Below are 24,964 nucleotides of genomic sequence, written 5' to 3'. Positions count from 1 at the left end.
CAGAAACTGGCTTCCTCGCTTTAAGTTCTATGGATGATTTATTCAAAAAGGAATATCACTGAAGGTTCAAAAAGCGAAACTTGCATTGTAGTACAGAAAGAGAGAAATGTAAAGATATGTCCTTGCGCGTCCGCTACCTAGCAGCACGAGGGTCCTGAGAGGGCTATTTTTGGTGGTGGTGGTCCTGCTATACTGTCCAGGCACGCCTGAACTCCTGAGCTCAAGCGATCCTCCTGCCTCTGCCTCCTGACTAGTTGGGATTACATCATATACCACCGCCCATGGCAGTTTTGGGGGTACTTTTTGGTACTGGGGATGGAACCAGGGGCATTCTACCTGAGCCACACCCCCAGCCCTATTACTTTTTTATTTTGAAACAGTCTAAGTGTCTGAGGGCCTCACTGTGTGCTGAGAGTGGCCTCAACCCTGCGGTCCTCCTGACTCAGTTTCCCAACTACTGGGATAAGAGGCACGCGCCACTCTGCCTGGCTCTGTGGCAATTTTTTTTTTTCCCCTTGCAGTACTGGGGATGAAACCCGGGGCCATTCTACCTCCAAGCTCCACCCTCAGCCCTATTTTTTATTCTATATTTTGAAACAGGGTCTCACTGAGTTGCAGAGGGCCTCACTAAGTAGCTGAGGCTGTCCGCGAACCGCGATCCTCCAGTCTCAGCCTCCCGAGTGCTGGGCTGACAGCGTGCGCCACCACGCCGGGCTCTGTGGCTGTATTTTTATACTTACTTTCATGAAAGCATTTTAGAGTTGCCGGCTAGGTTTTCTAAGCTACAGAATTTGGCAACTTCAACGTCGTTATGAATGACGGGTGATGACTTGCGTGAAATTGCCAGAGATCGTGTGATAAGCCCGCGGATTTGTAAGAGGCTTGAGTTTGTCCTGAAAGGCATTTGTGGACAGCCCGACAGGCTGCAGCAACTGCACTCGGGATAATGAACAGCAGACAGGAAAGAAACGCTGGCTGGCCGGACGCTCCTCAAGCCCCCATCCTGTTTTTTTTTTTTTTTTTTTTGGAGGTACTGGGGGTGGAACCCAGGGGCTTTTTACCTCTGGGCTATACTCCCAGACCTATTTTATATTTTATTTGGAAACAGGGTCTCACTAAGTTGCTGAGAGCCTCACTAAGTAGCTGAGGCTGGCTTTGAACCTGTGCGATCCTCCTGTCTCAGCCTCCCAAGCGCTGGGATTACAAGCGTGCGCCACCACGCCCGGCTTCCCAATCCTGTTTTACTGCCTCCGACCTCACAGGGCTGAGAGGAGCCAGCCTCTTTGGAGCACAGGGGCCGCGAGGGACACGTCCAGAGCTGCAGCGAAGTCGCTGAGACCCCCCGGGAGTCTGGATCCATCTGAACACGCCTTGCCCCTGGCACCATCGGGAGGAGACCCCGCCTAGCCCCGCCGTGGCCAGGCGCGCGATTTGGCCGGCGATTTGGCCGACGGGGCGCCTGTCGTTGAGAGCGAGTGCGCAGCGGCTTCCAGGCCTGATCACAGTGCATTTGCATGTTTTTCTGACTTTGGCAGGAATTAAGAGTTATTGATTTGTTGGGCATTTGATAGAGAATAACTCAGTAGAAGAGGGTGAACAGGATCATTCTTCAGTAGTAAACAACCTGGAGAGAAGAGAGCGGGACCCAGTTACTTGGAGAGGGGGTTATAGAAACCATCCACGGCTAGTCCGGGGACACGACTTCAGGACTGGGACCCTCCCGCTGAGTCCCTGCAAAGCTGCAGATGCGGTGGGCCCCCCCTCAACAAGACCCAGACGGGGCGGGGGGGGGGCTCTGTCCAAAATCAGCACCATCATATCAGAGACGGGGGTCGAAGGTACTCATTTATTGTCCTGGCACTGCCAGGAGGAAGCGCAAGTCTCTGCACGAAATTTGGAAGCTGACAGAGAAATCTGTTTCTGAAACTCAAGACTGGTGAAGAAGATAATTCGTTCTACGCCGGGGAAGTGCTCCCGCGACCCCAAAGTGCAAAGGTCGTGACCCCAAAGTGCAAAGGTCACGTTTAACTGTCACCGTTTTCCTGTGGTGCTCCACCTTTTAAAACCTGGACCACCTACTACGCTTTCTGTCGCTCAGGAGCTTTATTTAAACTTGACTTTGGAGACTTAATGTTCCAAGTCCATTCTAATGCTAATAAATTAGTAAAATGAGATCCAAACATCCAACAAAATAGATAAGCAAATAAGTGCAGGACAGCCACTTCAGAAAAACTAAGTTACGATAAATTATGATAAATAAAAGTCCTGGGACCGCGCACGACATCTACTGGCTGTCTGAAAAGAGCTCGCAGGGGGCTCTGTCCCAGGCGCAAGGCGGTGGTGTTTGAGGAGACAGACGGGCACCTCACCTCATCCTGACACAGTGCCACATAATGAAGGGCCACCACACCCCTCAGCGTGCTCAACTAGGTCAACTGTCCATTAAAAGTAAAAATATACTCCTTTTCACGATAGAACCCAGGGGCACTCTACCTTGAGCTACACCTTCAGCTCTTTTTTTTTTTTTTGTGGGTCTGGGGACAGAACCCAGGGGCATTTGACCTCTGATGACCTCTGAGCTCCTGCCCTATTTTTTACTCTTTATTTTGAAACCGGGTCCCATTGAGTTGCAGAGGGCCTCATTAAGTAGCTGAGGCTGTCCGTGAACCACGATCCTCTGGTCTCAGCCTCCCGAATGCTGGGATGACAAGCGTGCGCCACTATGCCTGGTTTTATTTTATTCTTTATTTTGAAACAGGGTCCCACTAAGTTGCGGAGGGCCTCACTAAAGTAGCTGAGGCTGGCCGCAAGCCGCGATCCTCCCGTCTCGGCCTCCCAAGTCCTGGGATGACAAGCGTGCGCCACCGCGCCCGGCATAAAAAATATGCTTTTTAAGAGTGAGTACACACATAGATTCGGAGTCATTTATTTAAGACCAGAGGCGATGTGATAAAAAGAGGATTAAGATCTCAGAGAAAAGGGTGGCGAGGTAACAAAGGAAAGCAAACCCCGGCTGGCCCCATTTGGAAAAAAATATGCGAACAAAGAGAGCCGGCTGGAAGGCAGCCTGGGAAAGTGCCGGGCTGGCTCCCACGCGCAGGAGCAGAGGCCAGGGAAGGCGCAGCAGAAGTCTTCACGAAGCCAATAACCCGGCCGAGAAGCCAGCCCACACGGCCTCGCAGCAGGGGCCTGTCAGTGTTGTTGATTCGCAAGACCCCGACAGAGAAAGTTCAGCCGGCTGGACCCCTCTGCATAATTCTGCACTGCGTCTGGGTGAGCCTCCCCGGACTCAGCCTCGGGCTCGTCCTCCAGGAGGCTGAGAACTTCACTCCCACCCAAGATGTGTGTCAGGCTGGAGGACCACCATCACAGGGTAAGAACAAGATAGGCAGGTAACAACCCCGAGCCTTGAGCCCGCCCGGACATCTCCAGGCTCAGGAAGACCGAGTGTGAGAACAGACAGCTCCTAAGCTGTTCACTACCTTTGCTACTATGACTCTAAAGTCAGACTTTTATTTTCAAATCGAAACAACTCAGCCATTTATAAGACTGTCAACGTAATAAAACAAAGAATTCAGTGTCTAAGTGGTGACTGTGGGTCTGAATTGGCTGGCACTTCCAGAGGAACAAGGCTCCCGTGTGGCTAGTTTTTTCTAGAGCTGATTTAGGCCTGGGAGTCACCCCTACACATTGTTTAGATTCCTACCGGCCCATCCCTTCCCTTTTAAGATTGTGGGCAAGCTGAATTTTTTTTTCCTTTTTGGAACCAGAGGCTGAACCCAGAGGCGTTCTACCTAAAAGCTATGCCCCAGCTTTATTTATTTTATTTATTTATTTAGCAGTACTGGAGATGGAACCAAGGAGTATTTACCTACCTCCAAGCTACATCCCCTGCCCTATTTTTTATTCTTTATTTTGGAACAGGGTCTCACTGAGCTGCAAAGGGCCTAAGTAGCTAAGGCTGTCTTCGAACCAGGATACTCCTGTCTCAGACACCCAAATGCTGGGATTACAAGCGTGCGCCACCACGCCCGGCTATTTTCGTTTTGAGACAGGGTCTCTCTCACATAAGTTGCTGAGGGCCTTGCTAAGTGGCTGGGGCTGGCCTCAAACCTGGGCTCCTCCGTCTCAGCCTTCCACTGACTAAGATTACAGGTGTGTGCTGGGTAAGGTGAACTTTAACACTCCAACACTGTGGGCCAAGGACTAAGTTAAACATTCTTCTTTCAACAACCCTTAAAAGCCTCCAGGTGTAGAAAAACAAACAATTAAAACAAACACACATGGCCGGGCGCACACTTATAATCCCCGCACGCTTATAATCCCCGAGCTTGGGAGGCGGAGACAGGAGGATCGCGCAGGTTCGAGCAGGTTCGAAGCCAGCCGTGCTGGCTTAAGAGACCCTGTTTCCAAATAAAAAATGTATACAGTAGGTCTGGGAGTGTAACCCGGAGGAAGAAGGGCTCCATCCCCAGGACCACCAAAAATAAAAAATAAAAAATAAATAAAACACACACACAACACGCCCGACTTGGCCTACCTTACATGCAGAAAGCAAACAAGGAGCGCCTACCTCGCTCTTAACAGACAGAGCTGGCATATGCCATGTCCTGCTCATCACTGTTTACTGGACCAACGCAGCCTGGCGACTACCAAACAAATCAACAGGGCCTGTCTCCTCAGCACAGCTCGGTGTTTCTGAGAAAACCCAAACGATTTCAAATGCGCCTGGCATCTCCGATTCCACCGAAGCCGCCGCGCTGTCAGCGAGCCGAGCCCCCCTTAGATATTAAAGCCAACTGGGCTCCTCCCATAAAGGCGGGACGCTGCCTCTCCGCGCCCCTTTGCCCCGAGGGCATCGCGGCTGTCTGGTGAGGACTCCGAGGACTTGACACCTGCGCCCCACCTTGGCTTCGGCCTCAGATTTCCCCCTCCACTCACAGAAGGCGGCTGTTGCCAAGGCCTGGCGGGAGCACGTCACTGTGCCCACCCATCACCAAAGACAATTTATCCCTCCCTCGCCATGGCAGTGCCTTCCCCCAGGGGCTGCGGACTGCACGCACACAGACCTTACAGGGAGGGTGACCCACAGGCAAGTTCAGGGGTTTCAAACTCTTGGGCCAGGGGTTTGCGGGCTTCCTGGCTAGTAAGCCTGGCTACGGGGCCACTCGGGCTGTGCCACGGCTACAGACTCTGCCTCGTAGTAACAAAACAGTCGAAGCTGGTGAGCGGGTACGGCCATGGCCCTGTGTTTGCAGAAACAGGTAGCTGGCCCGCAGGCGGGCAGGTGTTCCCCGACCCCCATCTAGGGCCCTAAAAGTTAACTGGAGGCTGGACAGAATGAATTTTTAAGTCTGGAGGGGCTGGGGCGGGACCGGAGGGCCTTACCTTGATCACCAGGGCGGTCACCAGCCCCAGGAGCGCCAGCGCCAGGAGCCCCAGCTTCCCTCTGCTGAATTGCCGCAGGAGGAAGAACTTGGCCCAGTCCACCTTGGACTGGCTGTTGGGAGGGTAGCGCAGTTTGTTGGCGCCTTCTGCCCTCAAGCTTTTCAGGAGACAGGGGCGGTGGTGAGAGAAGGTGTCGAAGCTGTGTTTCCCGTGGTAAGCGCCCATCCCGCTGGAGCCTGGATCAGAGGGGAGACAGGGCGGGCTGGGCGGGCTTCGCGGGCTGCTGCGCGGCTCAGCACGGATGGAGAAGCCGCAGCACACCTGGCGCCTCTCCCAGCCAGGTGTCTCTCTTCAGGAAATCCTTCCTTCCCAACTTTACCCCCGCATGGTCAGCCTCTTTTTTCCCTCCCACTTTTCTTTTGGTACTGAGGATTGAACCCAGGGGCATTCTACCTCTAGGCTCTACCCCCAGCCCTTTTTATCTGAAAACAGGGTCTTGCTGAGTTGCTGAGAGTCTAATTATTTATTTATTTTTGGTGGTACTGGGGTTCCTGGAAACCCTTCTACTTCCGGGCTACACTCCCAGACCTATTTTTATACTTTTTTAAAATTTGGAAACAGGGTTTCTTAAGCCAGCGCAGCGGGCTTTAAACCTGCGCAATCCTCCTGTCTCCGCCTCCCAAGCGCGGGGATTACAAGTGTGCGCCACTACGCCCAGCTCCATTTTTTATTCTTTATTTTGAAACTCACTGAGTTGGGGATGGCCTCACTAAGTAGCTGAGGCTGTCGGCAAACAGTGATCCTCCTATCTCAGCCTCCAGAATGCTGCTGGGATTACAAGCGTGCGCCACACACCCGGCTTCAACCTAGCCTTTTAACTGGGGCTGTACACTGTAATTACTCCAGCCCAAGCCCCAGGAGCCGCCCTCGCTTTCCCGAACCTCCATTTCCACTCCACCAGGAAATTCTGCTGAGCCCCAAAACACCCCGCCCTTCCGCCCTGTCCCTGCCTACTCTCCCCAGTCTGGGTCCAGCAGAACCCGCCAGCCAGGCTCCCCACCTCTGCCTCCACCGAGCGGCAGGTGCCAGGTGCTGGCGATACGCCTGCACTTCAGAAAGCACCCTGTGGCACTACTGGGCAGCAGACCAGGGCTCCTCGACCAGAGGACAAGATCTCCTTACCCAGGTACAGATGGTCCTGCCAAACTGGCCATCGCTCCCTCAGAGTCATCAATTATTTCATTTATTTATTTTTTGTACGTGTGGTACTGGGGATTGCACCCAGGGACATCCTACCTCCGAGCTACACTCCCAGCTCTATTTTATTTTTTATTTATTTATTAAAAATTTTTTTCTTGCCGGGCGAGGTGGCGCACACTTGTAATCCCCGCGCTTGGGAGGCAGAGACAGGTGGATCGCGCAGGTTCGAAGCCAGCCGCGCGTGCTGGCTTAGGAGACCCTGTTTCCAAATAAAAATGTAAAAATAGGTCTGGGAGTGTAGCCCGGAGGTAGAAGGGCTTCCAGGAACCCCAGTACCACAAAAAAAAAAATAAATAAATAAAATAAAATAAATTTTTTTTTTTATTTTGGTGGTACTGGGAGTGGAACCCAGAGGCTTTCTACCTCCGGGCTATACTCCCAGACCTATTTTCTATTTTATTTGGAAACAGGGTCTAAGTTGCTAAGAACCTCACTAAGTAGCTGAGGCTGGCTTCGAACCTGTGGGATCCTCCTGTCTCAGCCTCCCAAGCGCTGGGATTACAAGTGTGCGGCACCACGCCTGGCTTTTATTTTTTATTTTGAAACAGGGTTTCATTGAAGTTGCAGAGGGCCATTGCTAAGTTGCTGAGGCTGGCCTTCAAACTTGTGGTCCTCCGGTCTCAGTTCGCCCAACTCCTGGGACTACAGGTGTGTACCACTGCTCCCAGCTCCGAGTAATTTATTTTTGCTAATACAAATGCAGAAAATAAGGCAGGGGCTTTTTTTTTTTTTTTTTCCTTTGGTGGTATTGGGGTTCCTGGAAACCCTTCTACCTCTGGGCTACACTCCCAGACCTATTTTTTATATTTTTATTTGGAAACAGGGTCCCAAGCCAGCAAGGCTGGCTTCGAACCTGCGCGATCCTCCTGCCTCTGCCTCCCAAGCACGGGGATTACAAGCGTGCGCCACCACGCCCGGCCAGGCAGGGGCTTTTAAGAACACTGCTTCTAGACTCTGCTCGGGTGTTCTAAGAATTCTCTGTACTGGCGAGCCTGTAATATCTCCATGAGCAGAGAAGCGGACCACGTCGGCCCCAATGGAGCATTAAAAGTGCGAGTCAATCAGCTGATGGGGGGGGGTCCCATCCTGAGAGGCCGCCCCTCCCCACAGAGGGCTGAGAGCCAGTGCAGGGAGATGCTGAGGAGCACCAGACACTACTGACACTACCAGAAATCAAAGGGGCACCAGGCCCCCTAGCGGCTGTCTGTTCCCTGGCATTCTGAACCTACTTTCATTTCCTTGTTAGAGACAGACAGAGAGGAGGGCAAGCCTGCACCACGCCTTTAATCCCAGTACTTGGGAGGCTGAGACAGGAAGAGTGCAGGTTCAAAGCCAGCCTCAGCAATCAGCAAGCCCCTTAGCAACTCAATGAGACCCTGTTATGGTTAATGACTGGACCCTGCCCCCCAAAAGTTCGGGCCTTGAAAGTGTATCTGGGTGCAGCAAGGTTCAGAGGTGGGGTGTGCCTGAGGGGGTGGGCTGCTGGGGCGAGGTCCTGGGGGCTGTTTCTCCCATCCCCTCCTCCAGCTCTCTGCTTCCGGCCACCATGACTGGGAGTGGCTTTCCTCTGCCACACCCCCTATCACCACACTTTTTGTCTTGGAGCCGGCCAACTATGGACTGAACCTCCGAAACCGTGAGCCCAGAGAAGCCTTTTCTTCTTTACGTTATTCCTGTCGGATATTTGAGTCGCAGCGATGACAAGAACTGACTGAAACGCTGATGAGTTTGAGACTGGGTTCATAGCCGCCAGATCTCTTAAATCTGGGAGCACAATGAACAACTAAGACAGTGACGTGAACAAGGTCATCCGGGCTGTGTTCAGAGCCCCTGAGGACACAGTGACCCAGAGATGGCGGGTGGGCAGGGAATGAGGGGTGCCACTGGACAACTGGGTGGCTGGGAAGGGAAGAAAGGCCGGGCTCGCTGGTCTCCCAGGCTGCGGGGCTGCACTCACCCACTCCGCCGAAGGGCAGGGACGTAAGGGCGAAGTGCATGATGACGTCGTTGCCCGTGACGCCGCCGCTGGACGTCTCGGCGATCATCCGCTTGACCAGCTGAGGGACAGACCAGACGGGGGCGCCGGCTCAGTGACGCCCGCGGCTCTCCTGCCGTGGGGACACCAGGCAAGCTGGTAAACACCCTGAACCGTGTTACCTCAGTAAGCGATGGATGCCACCTTCTCAGACGCGCACGTTGTACAGGTCGCGCGTCCTCACCCGAAACGCTCCAACGCCCCAAACTTTCTAAGGGCCAACGTGGCGCAAGTAGAAAACTCCACCCGGGAGACCTTGCTTCACGCACAAAATCACTAAGAATACCGGATAAAACTGTCTTCGCCCTCTGTGTGTACGGTCTGTGTGTAATATAAGTAGATTTTATGTTCAGACTTGGGTCCCATCCCCAACGTGGCTCACTGTGTATATGCAAATATGCTAAAACCTGAAAAAAATCCCAAACACTTCTGGTTCCCAGCATGTCAACCTGTTCGAGGGAGGCGGCCCTGAACTTTCTTTGTTCACTCGACTACCGCCTAGAATTGTATGTGTTCTCCAAGACGGCAGCAGGAGTCTTTTGACAAGGGATGGTTCAGACTATATGCCAATCTTGAAAAATTATAATTCCTCAATCTCTGCTGTCAATTAAAACATGGGACTAATAGGTATTGGTCTTTGTGTAATGCAAAAAGTATTCAAGATTTTAGATTTACCATCTTTTTTTTTTTTTTTTTTTCTTTTGGTGTTGGGGACTGAACCCAGGGGCATTCTATCTCCAAGCGACACCCCCAGCCCTATATTTTTTATTTTTATTATTTTTTGGGGTGGTACTGGAGGTGGAACCCAGGGGCTTTTCTACCTCTGGGCTATATTCCCAGACCTATTTTTTATACTTTGGAAACAGGGTCTAAGTTGCTGAGAGCCTCACTAAGTAGCTGAGGCTGGCTTTGAACCTGCGCAATCCTCCTGTCTCAGCCTCCTAAGTGCGGGGATGACAAGCATGCGCCACCATGCCCGGCTATTTTTTATTCTTTATTTTGAAACAGGGTCTCGCTGAGCCGGGCGTGGTGGCGCACGCTTGTGATCCCCGCGCTTGGGAGGCAGAGACAGGAGGATCGCGCAGGTTCGAAGCCAGCCGCGCGCGCTGGCTTAGGAGACCCTGTTTCCAAATAAAAATGTAAAAATAGGTCTGGGAGTGTAGCCCAGAAGTAGAAGGGCTTCCAGGAACCCCAGTACCACCAAAAAAAAAAAAAAAAAAAAAAAAAACAGGGTCTCGCTGAGCTACAAAGGGCCTAAGTAGCTGAGGCTGCCTGCGAATCGCGATCCTCCTGTCTCCATTTCCCAAATGCTGGGATTACCAGCGTGCGCCACCACACCCGGCTTCACATTCCATTTTTGATGACGTAGATGGCTGGCTGACCTATGATACCAGAATGCACAGGACGTTAGACCTGTGAATGCCACTTCACCTGAGTGCCACCAAGCCCTTTCTCCATGGCGGACTTCGCGTGTGGACAGTAGAGGCTGCAGGCGACTCAGCGCCGGGAAGCGCCCCCAACCTGGCTGTACCTCTGCCAGTGGAGTTGGGACTCCGGAGCTCCCCCTGGAGACATCATCTGTGGCCGTTCTAACCGGCCATCCGTTGCTTAGTAACTAAGGCCATTACTGTGCACCTGTCTCACTCGCTGGCACGTGACCGCCCCTGCTTCACCATCAGAAACTCTCCCGGTACACCTGGCTTGCGAACCCCTCACACTGACTGGTCCTGTCTTTGCCCCTTTCTTCTTTTCCTGTTTCTTCAGAGGGCTCCTGAGCCTACTCGAGCACACGGAGGCCCCGTCTGGCAGCAGCTGCCCGTTACCTAGCAACGCAAACGCCGCACAGGTGCTGGACCGGGTGGCAGGCCCCAGCACCTAACAATCAGGAAGGTAATCTGAGCAACTGGGACCCAAGGCATCGCGGCCATTCAGGGGGCAGCGCCGGCCCAGCTCCTCCGAGTGGCCGTGAACGCCGTCTCATTTACAGGGCCAGGTTCGTAGGCGGCCGAGCCCCGTGGAATCATGTCTCGGCAGCGCTGGACTCTGGCACACGTCAGTCTTCCAGGTGTCTGTGAGCCGAGAGCCCGTGACACTCACCCCTGCAGATCTAACCCCGGGAAGGAGAAGAGAGGCTGCAGACAGAACCCCGGGGCCTCATGGGCCAAGCAGCAAGCTGCGGGCACAAACGCATGCAGTGGATTTTGGTGCGCAAACAAAGCATTATTTGTTTTAGGGCAAAGAAGAAATGTCACACGAGAGTTGTTCTCGCTGAGAGTGAGCTGTTCTCCACAAGCTTACCTCCTTGTTATGAGAAAATATGTAGAGCGCCAGGGGCTTTTCCCGCTCATTGATGAAGTGAATGGCTTCGTCTGCGTCCTTCACGGGCACTATGGGAAGGACGGGCCCAAAGATTTCTTCCTGCATCACCCTGGTCTTTGGGTCAACATCGGTGAGTATTGTTGGGGCTGAAAATTTTCAAATAAAATGAAAATGAGAATGAGAATGCTGAAGCTGAAGACAGAAAACGCAAAACTCTCAGATCACATTTGCTTTGGGTTCGCTGGGGGCCGCCTGCCCGCGCCTTGCCTGCGCCCGCCCAGGTCGTAGCCGCTGAAAAGATCTCCTTTTAGCATATGTTAGCCTTGGGTTCGATGCCCAGCGACACACACACACACACACACACACACACACACACACACGCACACATACACCCTGAGTGTGTGACCAGATTACACAAATATTAAGACTCTCCCCAAGGACGTAGAGCTTGCTTTGGAACAGCTCAGGGGCAAGTTCTAATTAGAAAAAGCTAATTATGACAGCCCCTTCCTCTTGCCATCCATTAGCTAGAAGTGGGCCAAGATGGAAGAAGGGGTGTGTGTGTGTGTGTGTGTGTGTGTGTGTGTGTGTTACTAGGGATAGAACCCAGAGGCATTCAACTTTGAGCTACACACCACAGTCCTATTATTTTTTACTTTTATTTATTTTTATTTATTTATTTATTTTGTGGGTCTGGGGATGGAACCCAGGGGCATTTGACCTCCAAGCCACATCCCCTGCCCTATTTTTTATTCTTTATTTCGAAACCGGGTTTCACTGAGTTGCAGAGGGCCTCACTAAGTAGCTGAGGCTGCCCGCAAACCGTGATCCTCGGGTCTCAGCCTCCCGAATGCTGGGATGACAAGCGTGCGCCACCACGCCAGGCTCCATTTTTTTATTTTGAAGCAGGGTCTCACTAAGTCGTGGAGAGCCTAAGTGGCTGAGGCTGGCCTCAAAGCTGTGATGCCCCTGCCTCGGCCTCCCAATACTACTCTTCCGGGAATGTGTCCCCAGGCCCCGCTCAGAAGGCTTTTGATGGTGGTACTGAGTCGGAGCTATTGAGCCCAGGAGCCTGGAGCTACGCATTAGAAGAGAACAAATTTCTCCTGGTATTAAAGTCTTCTAAGTTTTGCTGACTTCCCCATCTGATTAGAGGGAATAAGTAAAGCAAGCTGGTAAAGCAGTTCTTCACCTACCAAACGTGTCTGTATCTCTGCTCTCAACTTACATGTTATTTTAGAATAGTGTGTCTAAAACTCAACGGAATAAATATTCATGGCAAAACTCAAAAGACACAAAGAAGGTAAGCAAACAATCAGGTTAAGCACAATAGATGGAAATGCTATTTCTGGAAGGACCCTGCTGCTGGCAGGCCGTGGGATCCCGCTGAGGCTACAGCCTCCTCTCCGCGGCGCTCCTGTTCAAGAGCGGGAGATAATCACACCAAGTGCTATTATTCTGCCTTTCCGGGTTGGTAGGAGGAAAAACAACCCCACAGATTCTTACACAGATTTGTACATAGATCTGTGTAAAATTAAAAATGAGGGCAACAGGGCAACATAAGCGGTATTACAAAGCACATTTACAGCCGGGCGTGGTGGCGCACGCTTGTAATCCCCGCGCTTGGGAGGCTGAGACAAGAGGATCGCGCAGGTTCGAAGCCAGCCTCAGCTACTTAGTGAGGCTCTCAGCAACTTAGTGAGACCCTGTTTCCAAATAAAGTATGAAATAGGTCTGGGAGTAGCCCAGAAGTAGAAAGCCTCTGGGTTCCACCCCAGTACCACCAACAAAACAAAACAGCAAAAAAACCACTACAAAGCACATATACATACACCCATTCAAACAGTTTCTTTCTTTCTTTCTTCCTTCCTTCCTTCCTTCCTTCCTTCCTTCCTTCCTTCCTTCCTTCCTTTCTTTCTTTTTCTGTGGTACTGGGGATGGAAGCCAGGAAAATTCTACCTCCGAACTACACCCCAGCCCTATTTTTTCTTTATTTTTAAACAGGGCCTCACTGAGTTGCAAACATAGCTGAGGCTGGCCATGAACCACGATCCTCCTGTCTCACCTCCCAAGTGCTGGGATTACAAGTGTGCGCCACCACCCCAGCCCTATTTTATTTATTTATTTTGGTGGTACTGGGGTTCTTGGAAACACTTCTACTACCTCCAGGCTACACTCCCAGACCTATTTTATACTTTTTTATTTTTATTTAGAAAAGGGTCTCTTAAGCCAGCGAGGCTGGCTTCTGCGTCCCAAGTGTGGGGATTACAAGCGTGCACCACCACGCCCGGCCTTTATTTATTTATTTATTTATTTATTTATTTATTTATTTAAACGGTACTGGGGATTGAACCCAGGGGCATTCATTCTATCTCCAAGCTATACCACAAGCCCTATTTTGAAACAGGGTCTCACGGAGTTGTGGAGAGCCTAAGTAGCGGAGGCTGGCCTAGAACCTGCGATCCTCCTGTCTCAGCCTCCCAAGTACTGGGATGACAAGTGTGCGCCACCATGCCCAGCTAAACAGTTTTTAAAGAAAGCCAGTATACTAGACATGGTATTTAACGGTTTAATAACAGAACGCTATACAATTAGCAGCTTATGGAAGAGTCAATATGCAGTATCAGTAAAAACAAAATGCCAGACTGCCATCTTCCCCCGGAAAAGGGGACTTTCCGTTACCTATGTAGCGTGTGGTCTCATCGGTCTCCCCACCAAAGGCTATCTTCTGTCCTTCAAGCAGACTGCATATCCTCTTAAAATGACGAAGACTGATGATCCGTTCGTAATCAGGAGACTCCTTGATATTTTCTCCATAAAATTCCTATTGAAATCAATCGGAGTGTTTAATTACCACAAAGACCAAATCTCAACTTCTTTAGTAAGTCCAAAGCTCTACCAGTGCCCCCCAAGCCAGTGCAGTCATAGCCTCGCTGAATTCAACACCCTACCCGCAAAACGTTTAATAGCAGTGTAATGGTGGTGAGCTTGAACTTTTAGGCAGGGCAAGGGCAGAAAAATAAAGCCGGCCCCCAGACCTACCAGCTTTCACAGTTCCAGAAGGTTCTCGCGGGCCCCGTACAGTCTGTCCTGGGCTTTGCCTGGGGTGAATGTGGGAATGGGTGCCGGGGAAGTCCTGCTCTGTACTAGGGCGACCCATTCGTTCACACAAGGGTTGTAGCCCCTCTCTGTAAAAGCTGGGGAGCTGTCACGGGCATCCCCTGGTCTGCAAATCCTAAGATATTTACCATGTAGCTCTTTACAGAAAACATTTGCTGACCTTTCCTCTATTTTGCTGGCATTTTGCCTTCTCTGGACTGGTTTTTCTACTGGTCAGAGGTGACAGGGAAGCCGCTCAAGAGATCCTGACCCAGCGGGACATGACCAAGGTACAAGAATCGGGTCAGCAGGCAATCGATATGTATTAGATAAAACAGGCCCCAAGCCGCTGCAACAAAGCCTAGTGAGAGCCGGGTTTAATCTCAAAGCAAATGAGTTCTATCTGCCCATCCTCCACCAAGAGCCACCCAAGGGAGTCAGTGGATCAAGAATCACCCAAGGGAGCCGGGCGTGGTGGCGCACACTTGTCATCCCCGTACTTGGGAGGCCGAGACAGGAGGATCGCAGGTTCGTGGCCAGCCTCTGCTACTTAGGCTTTCCATAACTGAGTGAGACCCTGTTTCAAAATAAAGAATAGAAAATTGGGCCGGGGGTGCGGCTCGGAGGTAGAAATGCCCCTGGGTTCCATCCCCAGTACCACAAAAATAAATAAAATAAAAGATACACAGAGCGTGTGTATGTGTGCGCGCGCGCGCGTACATGAATGGTATTGGGGATTAAACCCACTCTGAGCTACTCCCGCAGCCTGCATATTTTGGGGTCTTGAAACAGGGTCTCGCTAGGTTGCTGAAAGCCTAAATTGCTGATGTGGTCCTCAAAGCTGCCTTCCTCCTGTCTCAGCTTCCCAAGTACTGGGATTACAGGTGTGCGCCACCGCGCCCAGCTCCCAGAGGGTTATTAACTAGACAAGAGGTTACTTCAGGCACAGATGGCTCCTGGGGTTTTTGGGGGCCGGGAGGATGGGGATACTACCTGCAAGTAATCTGACTCCTAATGTGACTGAAATGAGCAGAAACAGACGTGTGGGACACAGACCTTGACGGTCTCCTTGACCTTCCGGACGATCTGATCCTGGAGGGAGGCTTCGCAGAGCACGTAGTCGGGAGCGATGCAGGTCTGACCGCAGTTCATATACTTTCCCCAGGCTATGCGTCTGGAGGCAGAAGACGACACCCAGATTAGCGTGTAATTCATGTTTTCATCTGTTACAGACTTTTGTGTTAATCTGAATGTTTTCCAGCCAAAATGAATATATTTACTTGGTAATCTTTTTTTTTTTTTTTTTTGTGGTACTGGGGTTCCTGGAAACCCTTCTACCTTTGGGCTACACTCCCACACCTATTTTTTATATTTTTATTTGGAAACAGGGTCTCTTAAGCCAGCGCGGCTGGCTTCGAACCTGCGCGATCCTCCTGTCTCCGGCTCCCAAGTGCCGGGATGACAAGTGTGCGCCACTGCGCCCGGCATCTTTGCTTTTTTTAACCTCTGAGCTACACCCCCAGCCCTATTTTTTATTCTTTACTTTGAAACCAGGTCTCACTAAGTTGTGAGGGCCTCACTGTTTCAGCCTCCCCAGTACTGGGCTCACTCAGTAATCTTTAAGGAAATAAACTCATCTCCAAATCGGTGGGTTGGAACCCGTGAGACCACTTTCTTGGACCGAGGTAGAATATTCTAAGCCGCATGGAGGTGCTCAAGCCCGCTCATGGGAAATAGTGATAAGCTGGGAAGCCATTGCCTGTGTCAGGAAAAAAGGACAAAGAGCCTTCCGACACCCCTCCCCAGCCAGGAAGCCATCCTGGACGAAGAGCCCGGCCCGGCCTCCGCGCTGCGGCTGCAGGTAGTGCTGGCGTGATCTGCAAGGATAAAGCAGGGCACAGCCGGCATCCAAGACCACTCCCCTCGATGAGAAACCTTCCCCACACTTTGCAAACGCCTCCCTGGCCGGGCGTGGTGGCGCACACTTGTCATCCCCGCGCTTGGGAGGCGGAGACAGGAGGATCGCGCAGGTTCAAAGCCAGCCGCTCTGGCGTAAGAGACCCTGTTTCAAAAATATAAAATAGGTCTGGGAGCGTAGCCCGGAGGTAGAAGGGCTTCCAGGAACCCCAGAACCACCAAAAAAAAAAAAAGAAAGAAAGAAAGAAAAGAAAACACCTCCCTGCATGGACAAAGGCTACAACCTGCCTCAGCACTCAGGGCCGAGGGTCTCTGTTCCAGCAACTTACTTCATTATTTTTGGTTTCCACACTGTGGGTTGAACTCAGGGGCATTCTACCTTCCCAGCTACACCCGCTGCCCTTTTTATTTTTTACTTTTTGAAGCAGGGTCTTGCTAAGTTACTGAGTCTCGCTTAGTTGATGAGGCTGGCCTCGAACCTGTCGCAGCCTCCCAAGTACCGGGATGACAGGCATGCACCATCATACTTGGCTCATACTTACTTCTTTCTTCTTTCTTTCTTTCTTTCTTTTTTCTTTTTTTTTTTTTTTTTGCAGTACTAGGGATGGAACCCAGGGAGCATTCTACTTCCCAGCCCTACTTTTTAGTCTATTTATTTATTTATTTTTGGCTGGTCTGGAGATGGAACCCAGAGGCATTAGACCTCCGAGCTCCATCCCCTGCCCTATTTTTTATTCTTTACTTTGAAACCGGGTCTCGTTTTGAGTTGCAGAGGGCCTCACTAAGTAGCTGAGGTTGTCAGCGAACCTGGATCCTCTGCTCCTCAGGTCTCAGCCTCCCGGATGCTGGGATTACAAGGGTGCAGCCACCACGCCCAGTTTAGTCTTTTTATTTTTTGAAACAAAGTCTCACTGAGTTGCAAAGGGCCTCGCTAAACAGCTGAAGCTGCCTGCAAACTGCAATCCTCCTGTCTCAGCTTCCCAAATGCTGGGATTCCAAGCGTGCATCCCCCGCTCCGCTCTGTCTCTGGAGGGGAGAGGAAGCCACCTCGCCCAGGCACGCAGGCAGTTCTGTGCCTGGCACTTCCCGATCGCGAAGGCTGTGTTAGCAGAGGAGAACCCGAACCCTTTTGTTTTCTAGTTCCCAGCTGCAAGATGCTATTCAAAGTTAAAAAACACGAATAACACTGGCGGCTATCCAAAAAAGGAGCTCAGTCGAGAGATCAACGTAACACACTTTCAGCTGAGACTCTCAGCATTTCCCTAGGTACACACAATACTTTGGATTACCTACTTCCTGGCTGCTGGCCAGCAGAACATTAACATCTCTTGCCAGATTAATCTGTATCTTTTTTTTTTTTTTTTTTTTTTTTTGCGGGTCTGGGGTTGGAACCCAGAGGCATTTGACCTCCGAGCTACACCCCCTGCCCTATTTTTTATTCTTTATTTTGAAACCGGGTCTCACTGAGTTGCAGAGGGTCTCACTAAGTAGCTGAGGCTGTCCGCGAACCGCGATCCTCCGGTCTCAGCCTCCCAAATGCTGGGATTACAGTGTGTGCCACCACGCCCGGCTATTGATCTATAATCTTGAGAACAGAAAGGACAACCCTGAGATTACCAGGACCCGCCGCTCACGTGCAGAGGGTGCAGAGGGTAACGTCAACCTCCTAGGAAGAGCCTGCACTGTGCAGGGAAGGTCTCAGAACCGCAGGGCCGGCCTCACCTGCAGGCGACGTCCAGATCGCAATCTCTATCAACAAAGCACGGACTTTTCCCTCCCAGTTCAAGGGTCACGGGGGTCAGATACTTGGCAGCAGCTTCCATGACGATTTTCCCAACCGCGGTGCTTCCCGTGTAGAGAATGTGGTCAAATCGGTGCTTCAGAAGCTCCGTGGTTTCCTCGACGCCACCGTTAATCACAGCGTAGAGATCCTGGGAGAAAAAGCGACCAAAAAAAAAAAAACCAAAAAAAAAACAAACAACACTCGCGTTGCCAAATGAATCCCATTAAAAGCAGGAGGTGGAGACCAGGCCTGCGAGGACGGGAGACGGAGCTGGAGGAGCAGGTGCGTGTTACCCTTCCCCTCGGGGCAGAGTCAGCCAGGGAGAAATTTACCCCCATCCAGGGCCAGGGCCTCTCTCTATCTTCCCTTTCACCCTCCTGGACTGGACAGCCACAGCGCTGAGAACGAAACTGCTCTGTGGGCTGCCACACAGCGACCAGACGACAATGGGGAACGGGACTCTTCCAAAGTCGGGGCTGGCCCGACGCCATCAGAAACCAACGTGTCCCGGGTGGGTAGGATATCTTAGTGCCGCCTTTTGTTGAAGCAAAATAAAGGCTCCTCCTTGTAGCAACTGCGTGGGGAACCCCAAGGGCCCAAATTCATCATAGCCGTCCTCCCTTGCAAGCCACGAGAACCTCTAATTCAGTCAGAGGAGGAGGTTTCTCTCTTCCTTCCTTCCTTTCTTTCTTTCTTTCTTTCCTTCTCTTTCTTTTTCTGGTGGTACTGGGGATGGAACCCAGGGGCCTTCTACCTCCGGGCTACACTCCCAGACCTATTTTATATTTTATTTGGAAACAGGGTCTCACCAAGTTGCTGAGAGCCTCACTGCGTAGTTGAGGCTGGCTTCGAACCTGAGCGATCCTCCTGTCTCAGCCTCCCAAGCGCGGGGATTATAAGCGTGCGCCACCACGCCCGGCTTCTTTTCTTTTTTTCTTTTTTTTTTGGTGCTGGTACTAGGTATTGAGCCAACGGGCATCCCACCACTGACCTATACTTCCAGCCCTGTTCTGTTACTTATTTTGAAACAGGGTCTCAGTAACTTACCGCATACTGGCCTTGAACCTAGGATCCTCCTGTCTCAGCCTCCAAGTATAGAGATTACAGACATCACAATGCCAGGCAATAATTGTCTTTATTAATACTTTGAAAAAAAATTTTTTTTTCGGTACCAGGGACTAAACCCAGGGGCATTCTACCTCCAAGCTACACCCCCAGCCCTACTTTTATTCTTTACGTAGAAACAAGGTCTCACTGAGTTGCAGAGGACCTCATTATGTAGCTGAGGCTGTCCGTGAACCGCGATCCTTCCTGTCTCAGCTTTCCGAGTACTGAGATTATAAGTGTGCGCCACTGCACCCGGCTTAAACACTTTAACACTTTACTTTAAACACTTTAGCCCAGAGTCAGGACTACTGTCTGATTCAGGAGGCCACTTTCTTTCTGTAGTTTTCATGCAAAAAATATGTCATTTTAAAAAGAAGTACTCCTAGGCCGGGCGTGGTGGCGCACGCTTGTAATCCCCGCGCTTGGGAGGCAGAGACAGGAGGATCGCGCAGGTTCGAAGCCAGCCGCGCGCGCTGGCTTAGGAGACCCTGTTTCCAAATAAAAATGTAAAAATAGGTCTGGGAGTGTAGCCCGGAGGTAGAAGGGCTTCCAGAAACCCCAGTACCACCAAATAAATAAATAAATAAATAAAATAAAAAGAAGTACTCCTACATAATAAAACAATATTGTGCCTGGCATGGTGGGTGCATGCTTGTAATCCCAGTACTTGGGAGGCTGAGACAGGAGGATCATGGGTTTCAGACAGCCTCAGCTACTTAGTGAGGCCCTCTGCAACTCAGTGAGACCGTTTCAAAACAAAGAATGAAAAATAGGACTAAGAGTGTAGTTCAGAGGTAGAATGCCTCTAAGGTTCAATCCCCAGTACTTCAATAAATTAATAAACAAATAAATAAAACAGTATTATATCCTGTTAGAATGCAACAGATTTTCGGTGACAAAAAATACGCTAGCACCCAGCACAGTACCCTTCATTCACTAGCTCATAAAAGAAATACATCTCAAATGCTATGTGAGGAGCGGGGCGTGGCGGTGTATCTCTGTAATCCTAGTACTTGGGAGGCTGAGATGGGAGGATCGCAGGTTTAAGGACAGTCTCAGCGAATAGTGAGGCTCTCATCAACCCAGTAAGACCCTGTTTCCAAATAAAAATAAAACCAGGCTAGGGGTGAAGCTTGGAGATTGTAGAATGCCTCTAGGTTCGAACCCTAGTACCAAAAATAAAAGAAAGAAAGAAAGAAAGAAAGAAAGAAAGAAAGAAAGAAAGAAAGGTATATGTCAGTGCAAAGAAGAATTAATCCAAAATGGAAATTGGTAGAAGAATGTAGCCCGGAAGAAGGTTTCCAGGAACCCCAGTACCACCAAAATTAGAAAGAAAAAAGTATATGTCAGAGCAAAGAAGAATTAATCCCAAATGAAAATGGTTAGAAGACCTGGAAATGGCAGAGCTATTAAGAAAGCCATGGGTCCAAATGCACTGTGTAACCACCACAGCCGGGTCATTCCACTGTGGATTTTGAGGACGTGACTTTGATTAGGCCAACTGGAAGCCGAAGGAAACTTGGGACAGATCCCCAGCCCACCACGCCAGGCGCTGGCAGGAACTGAGGGGCTGAGGACACAGACGGAGGCCATCTTACCTGGTCTAGGTACTGAGGGAGCAGCTCGGCCAAGGTCTTGGCCGTGTTTTCACTCAGTTCAGAAGGCTTGACAATCACCGCGTTTCCTACAGGGAGGAAGAGCACGACAGCGTCGCCTCACACTGGGGTGACTTAATGGCGGACGGCGCGACGTTCCCGTAGGGAGCACGGACGAGGTGCTCCCGTTCTTTCTGCTCTCTCCAGCGCGTTCTCCCTGGCAGGGAACACGCGGGCCCGTCTCTCCATCCCAGCCTTTTCCGCTTCTCCTTCTTCGGCGCTGACCCCTTGGTTCCCTTTGTCCCCAGGTCTCGGACGCCAGGCCCCAACAGCCTTTCCCATCCCTCCATCTTTCTATCGCTTTCCCCCCGTCTTCTGTCTTAGGATTTTCCTCCCTGCCCCAGATTTATTAAGCAAACTGACTATGTCAACATAAAGCTGTCGATCTGGATCCTCCGAAGAAGGCAGCCAATGCCTCGGCATCTGCTATCCACCCGAGAAGAAACTGGTCAGACAGAACCCAAGGGCTTATTCAAAGCCAGAGCCAGCAACCGAAACCATAATAAGAGTATGGACGCCTGAGCCCAAGCTCTTGGGCCTACTGACACAGATGGCGTTCGCCCACAGGTTCGTTCCCCCAGGAACTTCAAAACTAGCCAGGCAAGAGCCGGGCGTGGTGGCGCACGCTTTTAATCCCAGTGCTTGTGAGGCTGAGACAGGAGGATCGCACAGGTTCGAAGCCAGCCTCAGCTATTTAGTGAGGGAGGCTGAGACCGGAGGATCACGGTTTGCGGACAGCCTCAGTTACTTAGTGAGGCCCTCTGCAAGTTAGTGAGACCTGGTTTCAAAACATAGAATAAAAAAATAGGCGGGCGGGGTGGTGCATGTTTGTCATCCCAGCATTGGGGAGGCTGAGACCAGAGGATCGCGGTTCGCGGACAGCCTCAGCTACTTAGGCCCTCCGCAACTCAGTGAGACCCGGTTTCAAAATAAAGAATTAAAAACTAGGGCAGGGGGTGTAGCTCGGAGGTCGAGTGCCCCTGGGTTCCATCCCCAGACCCGCAAAAAAAAAAAAAAACAACTAGCCAGGCAAATCAGCTCATTTAAAACTATGTAGAGCCCGGCGTGGTGGCGCGCGCTTGTAATCCCTGCGCTTCGGAGGCTGAGACAGGAGGATCACACAGGTTCGAAGCCAGCCTCAGCTACTTAGCGAGACCCTGTTTCCAAATAAAATATAAAAAAAGGTCTGGGAGTATAGCCCGGAGGTAGAAAGCCCCTGGGTTCCAACCCCAGTACCACCAAAAAACCCATAAAAATAAAACTATATATATTTTAGGAATTCTCAATACACTGCTGGTGGTGAGCCAAAGCAAAGCACCAAAAGAATTGGATCTAGTAGGATGCTAGCCTTAATTTTGAGAGACGGGTCCCCTCTAAAAAGGCTATCGAGACAAGAGGGCACCAAACCTGCGGCGATGGCGCCCACCAGCGGCTGCATGGTGAGAACGAAGGGGTAGTTCCAAGCGCCGATGATGAGAACGACCCCCAGGGGCTCCGGCTGAACGTAGGCCTCATCCAGCAGGGTGAGCAGGTTCTTTTTTACTGGCTTGGCAGAGACCCACTCCGGAAGGTTCCCCAGCGCAAGATCAAGTTCCCCGAGGACAGTGATGACTTCATGACTGTATGCATTGAATTCACTCTGGGGTAAGAGAATCACAGTTAGTCTTGTACAACAAGAATGACATGACACCCCTGGCCCAGAAGGCCAACAACCTCAGGCCACGTCCATCTGCGGGGACAACAACCGACACCATCAGGCTGATTTGCCATCCAGATTTCTTTTATACGCTAAACACCTTCAACAAGGACTTATATATTCTTATGTATTCTGAGCCTCCAAGTCCTTCCCTACTAATCCACGCCTTTTAAAATTTAGGCTTATAGCCGGGCGTGGTGGCGCGCACTTGTCATCCCCGCGCTTGGGAGGCTGAGACAGGAGGATCGCGCGGGTTCGAAGCCAGCCTCGGCTACTTAGTGAGGCTCTCGGCAACTTAGTGAGACCCTGCTTCCAAATAAATATAAAATAGGTCTGGGAGTATAGCCTGGAGCGTAGAAAAGCCCCTGGGTTCCACCCCCAGTACCACAAAAAAATAAAAACAACAAAAAAAATTCTTCCAAAAGAAGTATACTTTCAAAAGAAGTGATACTGGGGACCTCATTAGAAGAGGAATCTCAGGCCTCACCCCAGAGCAATGGAGCCATAATTTGCTATTTAACAAGATCCCCAGTGCTTGTCAGTGCGGCGTTTCAGGAGCAATTATCTAATAGTACACAAAGTCAGAAAGAAAAATTTGGGTGCAAAAAAAAAAAAAAGATAATCCCCCAAAATCCACTCAAAAAAAAAAAAACTATATATAAAGTTAGAAGTCAAGAAAAAGACCTAGAAAATTATATATGCCATATGCCAGGGTGACAAATTACTGACACCCCAAATATGGACTTCCTACCAGCTGGGTGTGGTGGCACACGCCTGTAGTCCCAGTACTTGAGAGGCTGAGACAGGAGGATCAAAGGTTCGAGATCAGCCTCAACTACTTAGTGAGGTTCTCAGCACCTTACAGAGACTCTTTCAAATTGGCTAAAAAGAATAAGATAAAAAGGAGTGGGAAGGAGAAGAGGAAGAGGAGGAGGAGGAGGACGAGGAGGTGGAGGAGGAGGACGAGGAGGACGAGGAGGAAGAGGAGGAAGAGGAGGACGATGAGGTGGAGGAGGAGGAGGTGGAGGAGGAGGACGAGGAGGAGGAGGTGGAGGAGGAGGACGAGGAGGTGGAGGAGGAGGAGGAGGAGGAGGAGGAGGAGGAGGAGGAGGAGGAAGGAGTTCCTACCAATTATAAGCAAAAGGACCATAAACGCAACCGGAAAACGGGCAAGAATATAAGAAGCGACTAGCAGCAGAGGAACTCCAGAAGCCAGGAAAGCAGGGACTTCCAAGTATCTTCAGACACCACAGGGGCTGCTGCCTAAAGGAGGCATCAGAATCAGGAAAGCCGGCCGGAATCCCGCTCCGTCTGTCCGCTGAAGGGCGTGCTCCCCGAGCGCTGGCGTAGTCGGAGAGCCGGGGGAGGAAAAAGTTAAAGCTCCGGGGCGGACCGCGGGGGCCGAGTGGGGCGGCGGGCGCCCCCCGCGCGTACCTTGCTCAGGTCGGCGGCGATGGCGGCCAGGATGTCCTTCTCGCGCTCCTGCACCATCCTCCGGAGGGCCTCCAGCTGCTGCAGCCGGAACCGCAGGGGCCGCGACCGGCCGGACCGAAAGGCTTGGCGGAGCCGCTGGACCTGCCGCTCCATGGCCTGGGCCGCGGGACAGAGGCGCGGGCGGGACGGAGGGGCTGCGGCGGGGAGCCGTGCCTCCTCTCCGATCCTCTCTCCGGGATCCGCGCACACGGGGCGGCTCCGGGCGGCCGCGACCCTACCTGCGCGGCGTCCGGGTCCAACTGCGAGACCGCCGGGCGGCGGGGCCAGGCTCACCCCCGAGCCGCGCGCCTATTGGTCCCGGGGGCGCACGTGACGCAGAGGCCACGCCCACAGAGCACGTGGGCCCGGGGTCAGGCGGCGGAGGGGCGCTGGGAGCTGGTCTGCAGCATGGCGAGCGCCCTGGGTGGCTCAGAAGAGGACCAGAGCCGTCCCCGCGCAGCGAGCCGCCGGGGAGAGCCCGGCGTCGGGCAGGAAGCGGCTTTTCCTTCCTCCTCCATCTTGCGGCCCTTGTGATGTGGCCGCGTTGGCGGATTCCGGGGTCTGCTGCCGCCGATCGCGTAGGGCATAGCCGGGCAGGGTCGGGGCCAGGGGAAGGGGCGCCCCCCGGGGCCCAGCGACTCCTCTGCCGCGGGCCACCGAGACCACGGGGGACCCTCACTCAGCGCCAGCCCTGGCTCCTCCATCCTTCGCGGATGACCTGTCTGGACTCGATGAGCCTGGGCATTACTGGAGAGATTATTCGCCTCTGAAGGCAAGATGCCAAGCCTGCGACTTCTGTAGTGCCGGCAGCGGTCATTCCCAGCAGAAGATGCAGGAGCTTTAGTGCCCATCCTTGTTTACTTGGTACTGGAGGATGGAACCCAGGGGCATTCTACCTCCGAGCTACGCCCCCAGCCTTATTTTTTATTCTTTATCTGGAAACAGGGCCTGGGTTGCAGAGCACCTCACTAAGTAAATGAGGCTGGCCGCGAACCTGCGATCCTCCTGTCTCAGTTTCCAAAGTTTTGGGATTACAAGCATGTGCCACCACGCCCGGCCTATTCTTTATTTTGAGACCGGGTCTCACTGAGTTGCAGAGGGCCTCACTAAGTAGCCAAGGCTGGCTGCGAAACTGCCATCCTCCCGTCTCAGCCTCTCAAGTACTGGGATTACAAGCGTGCACCACCACACTTGGCTTGTTTTTCCTTCTGATACTGGGGACTGAACCCAGG

The 24,964-nt window shown here is 51.8% G+C and overlaps 1 protein-coding gene across 2 annotated transcripts; it reads right to left on the bottom strand.

Moving 5' to 3' along the window:
• Positions 1–1,596: 1,596 nt before the first annotated feature.
• Positions 1,597–23,846, bottom strand: ALDH3A2 (aldehyde dehydrogenase 3 family member A2; the record flags this gene model as incomplete). 2 transcript variants are annotated; one of them, XM_080712183.1, is made up of 10 exons in its annotated part: positions 1,597–1,624; positions 5,389–5,624; positions 8,606–8,705; positions 10,982–11,148; positions 13,685–13,826; positions 15,158–15,275; positions 17,741–17,949; positions 20,507–20,592; positions 21,971–22,202; positions 23,694–23,846. In XM_080712183.1, 10 exons carry the CDS (start codon positions 23,844–23,846, stop codon positions 1,610–1,612), a joined length of 1,458 nt encoding a protein of 485 aa, XP_080568309.1. The 2 variants fall into 2 exon arrangements, with proteins under 2 accessions (XP_080568309.1, XP_080568308.1); XM_080712182.1 differs by lacking the exon at positions 1,597–1,624 and adding an exon at positions 4,618–4,698.
• Between the last annotated feature and the right edge of the window lie 1,118 nt (positions 23,847–24,964).

Source organism: Muscardinus avellanarius (assembly GCF_963383645.1).
Source record: "Muscardinus avellanarius genome assembly, chromosome: 16".
NCBI classification, from domain to species: Eukaryota; Metazoa; Chordata; class Mammalia; order Rodentia; family Gliridae; genus Muscardinus; species Muscardinus avellanarius.
This window is presented reverse-complemented; position numbering and strand designations above follow the sequence as displayed.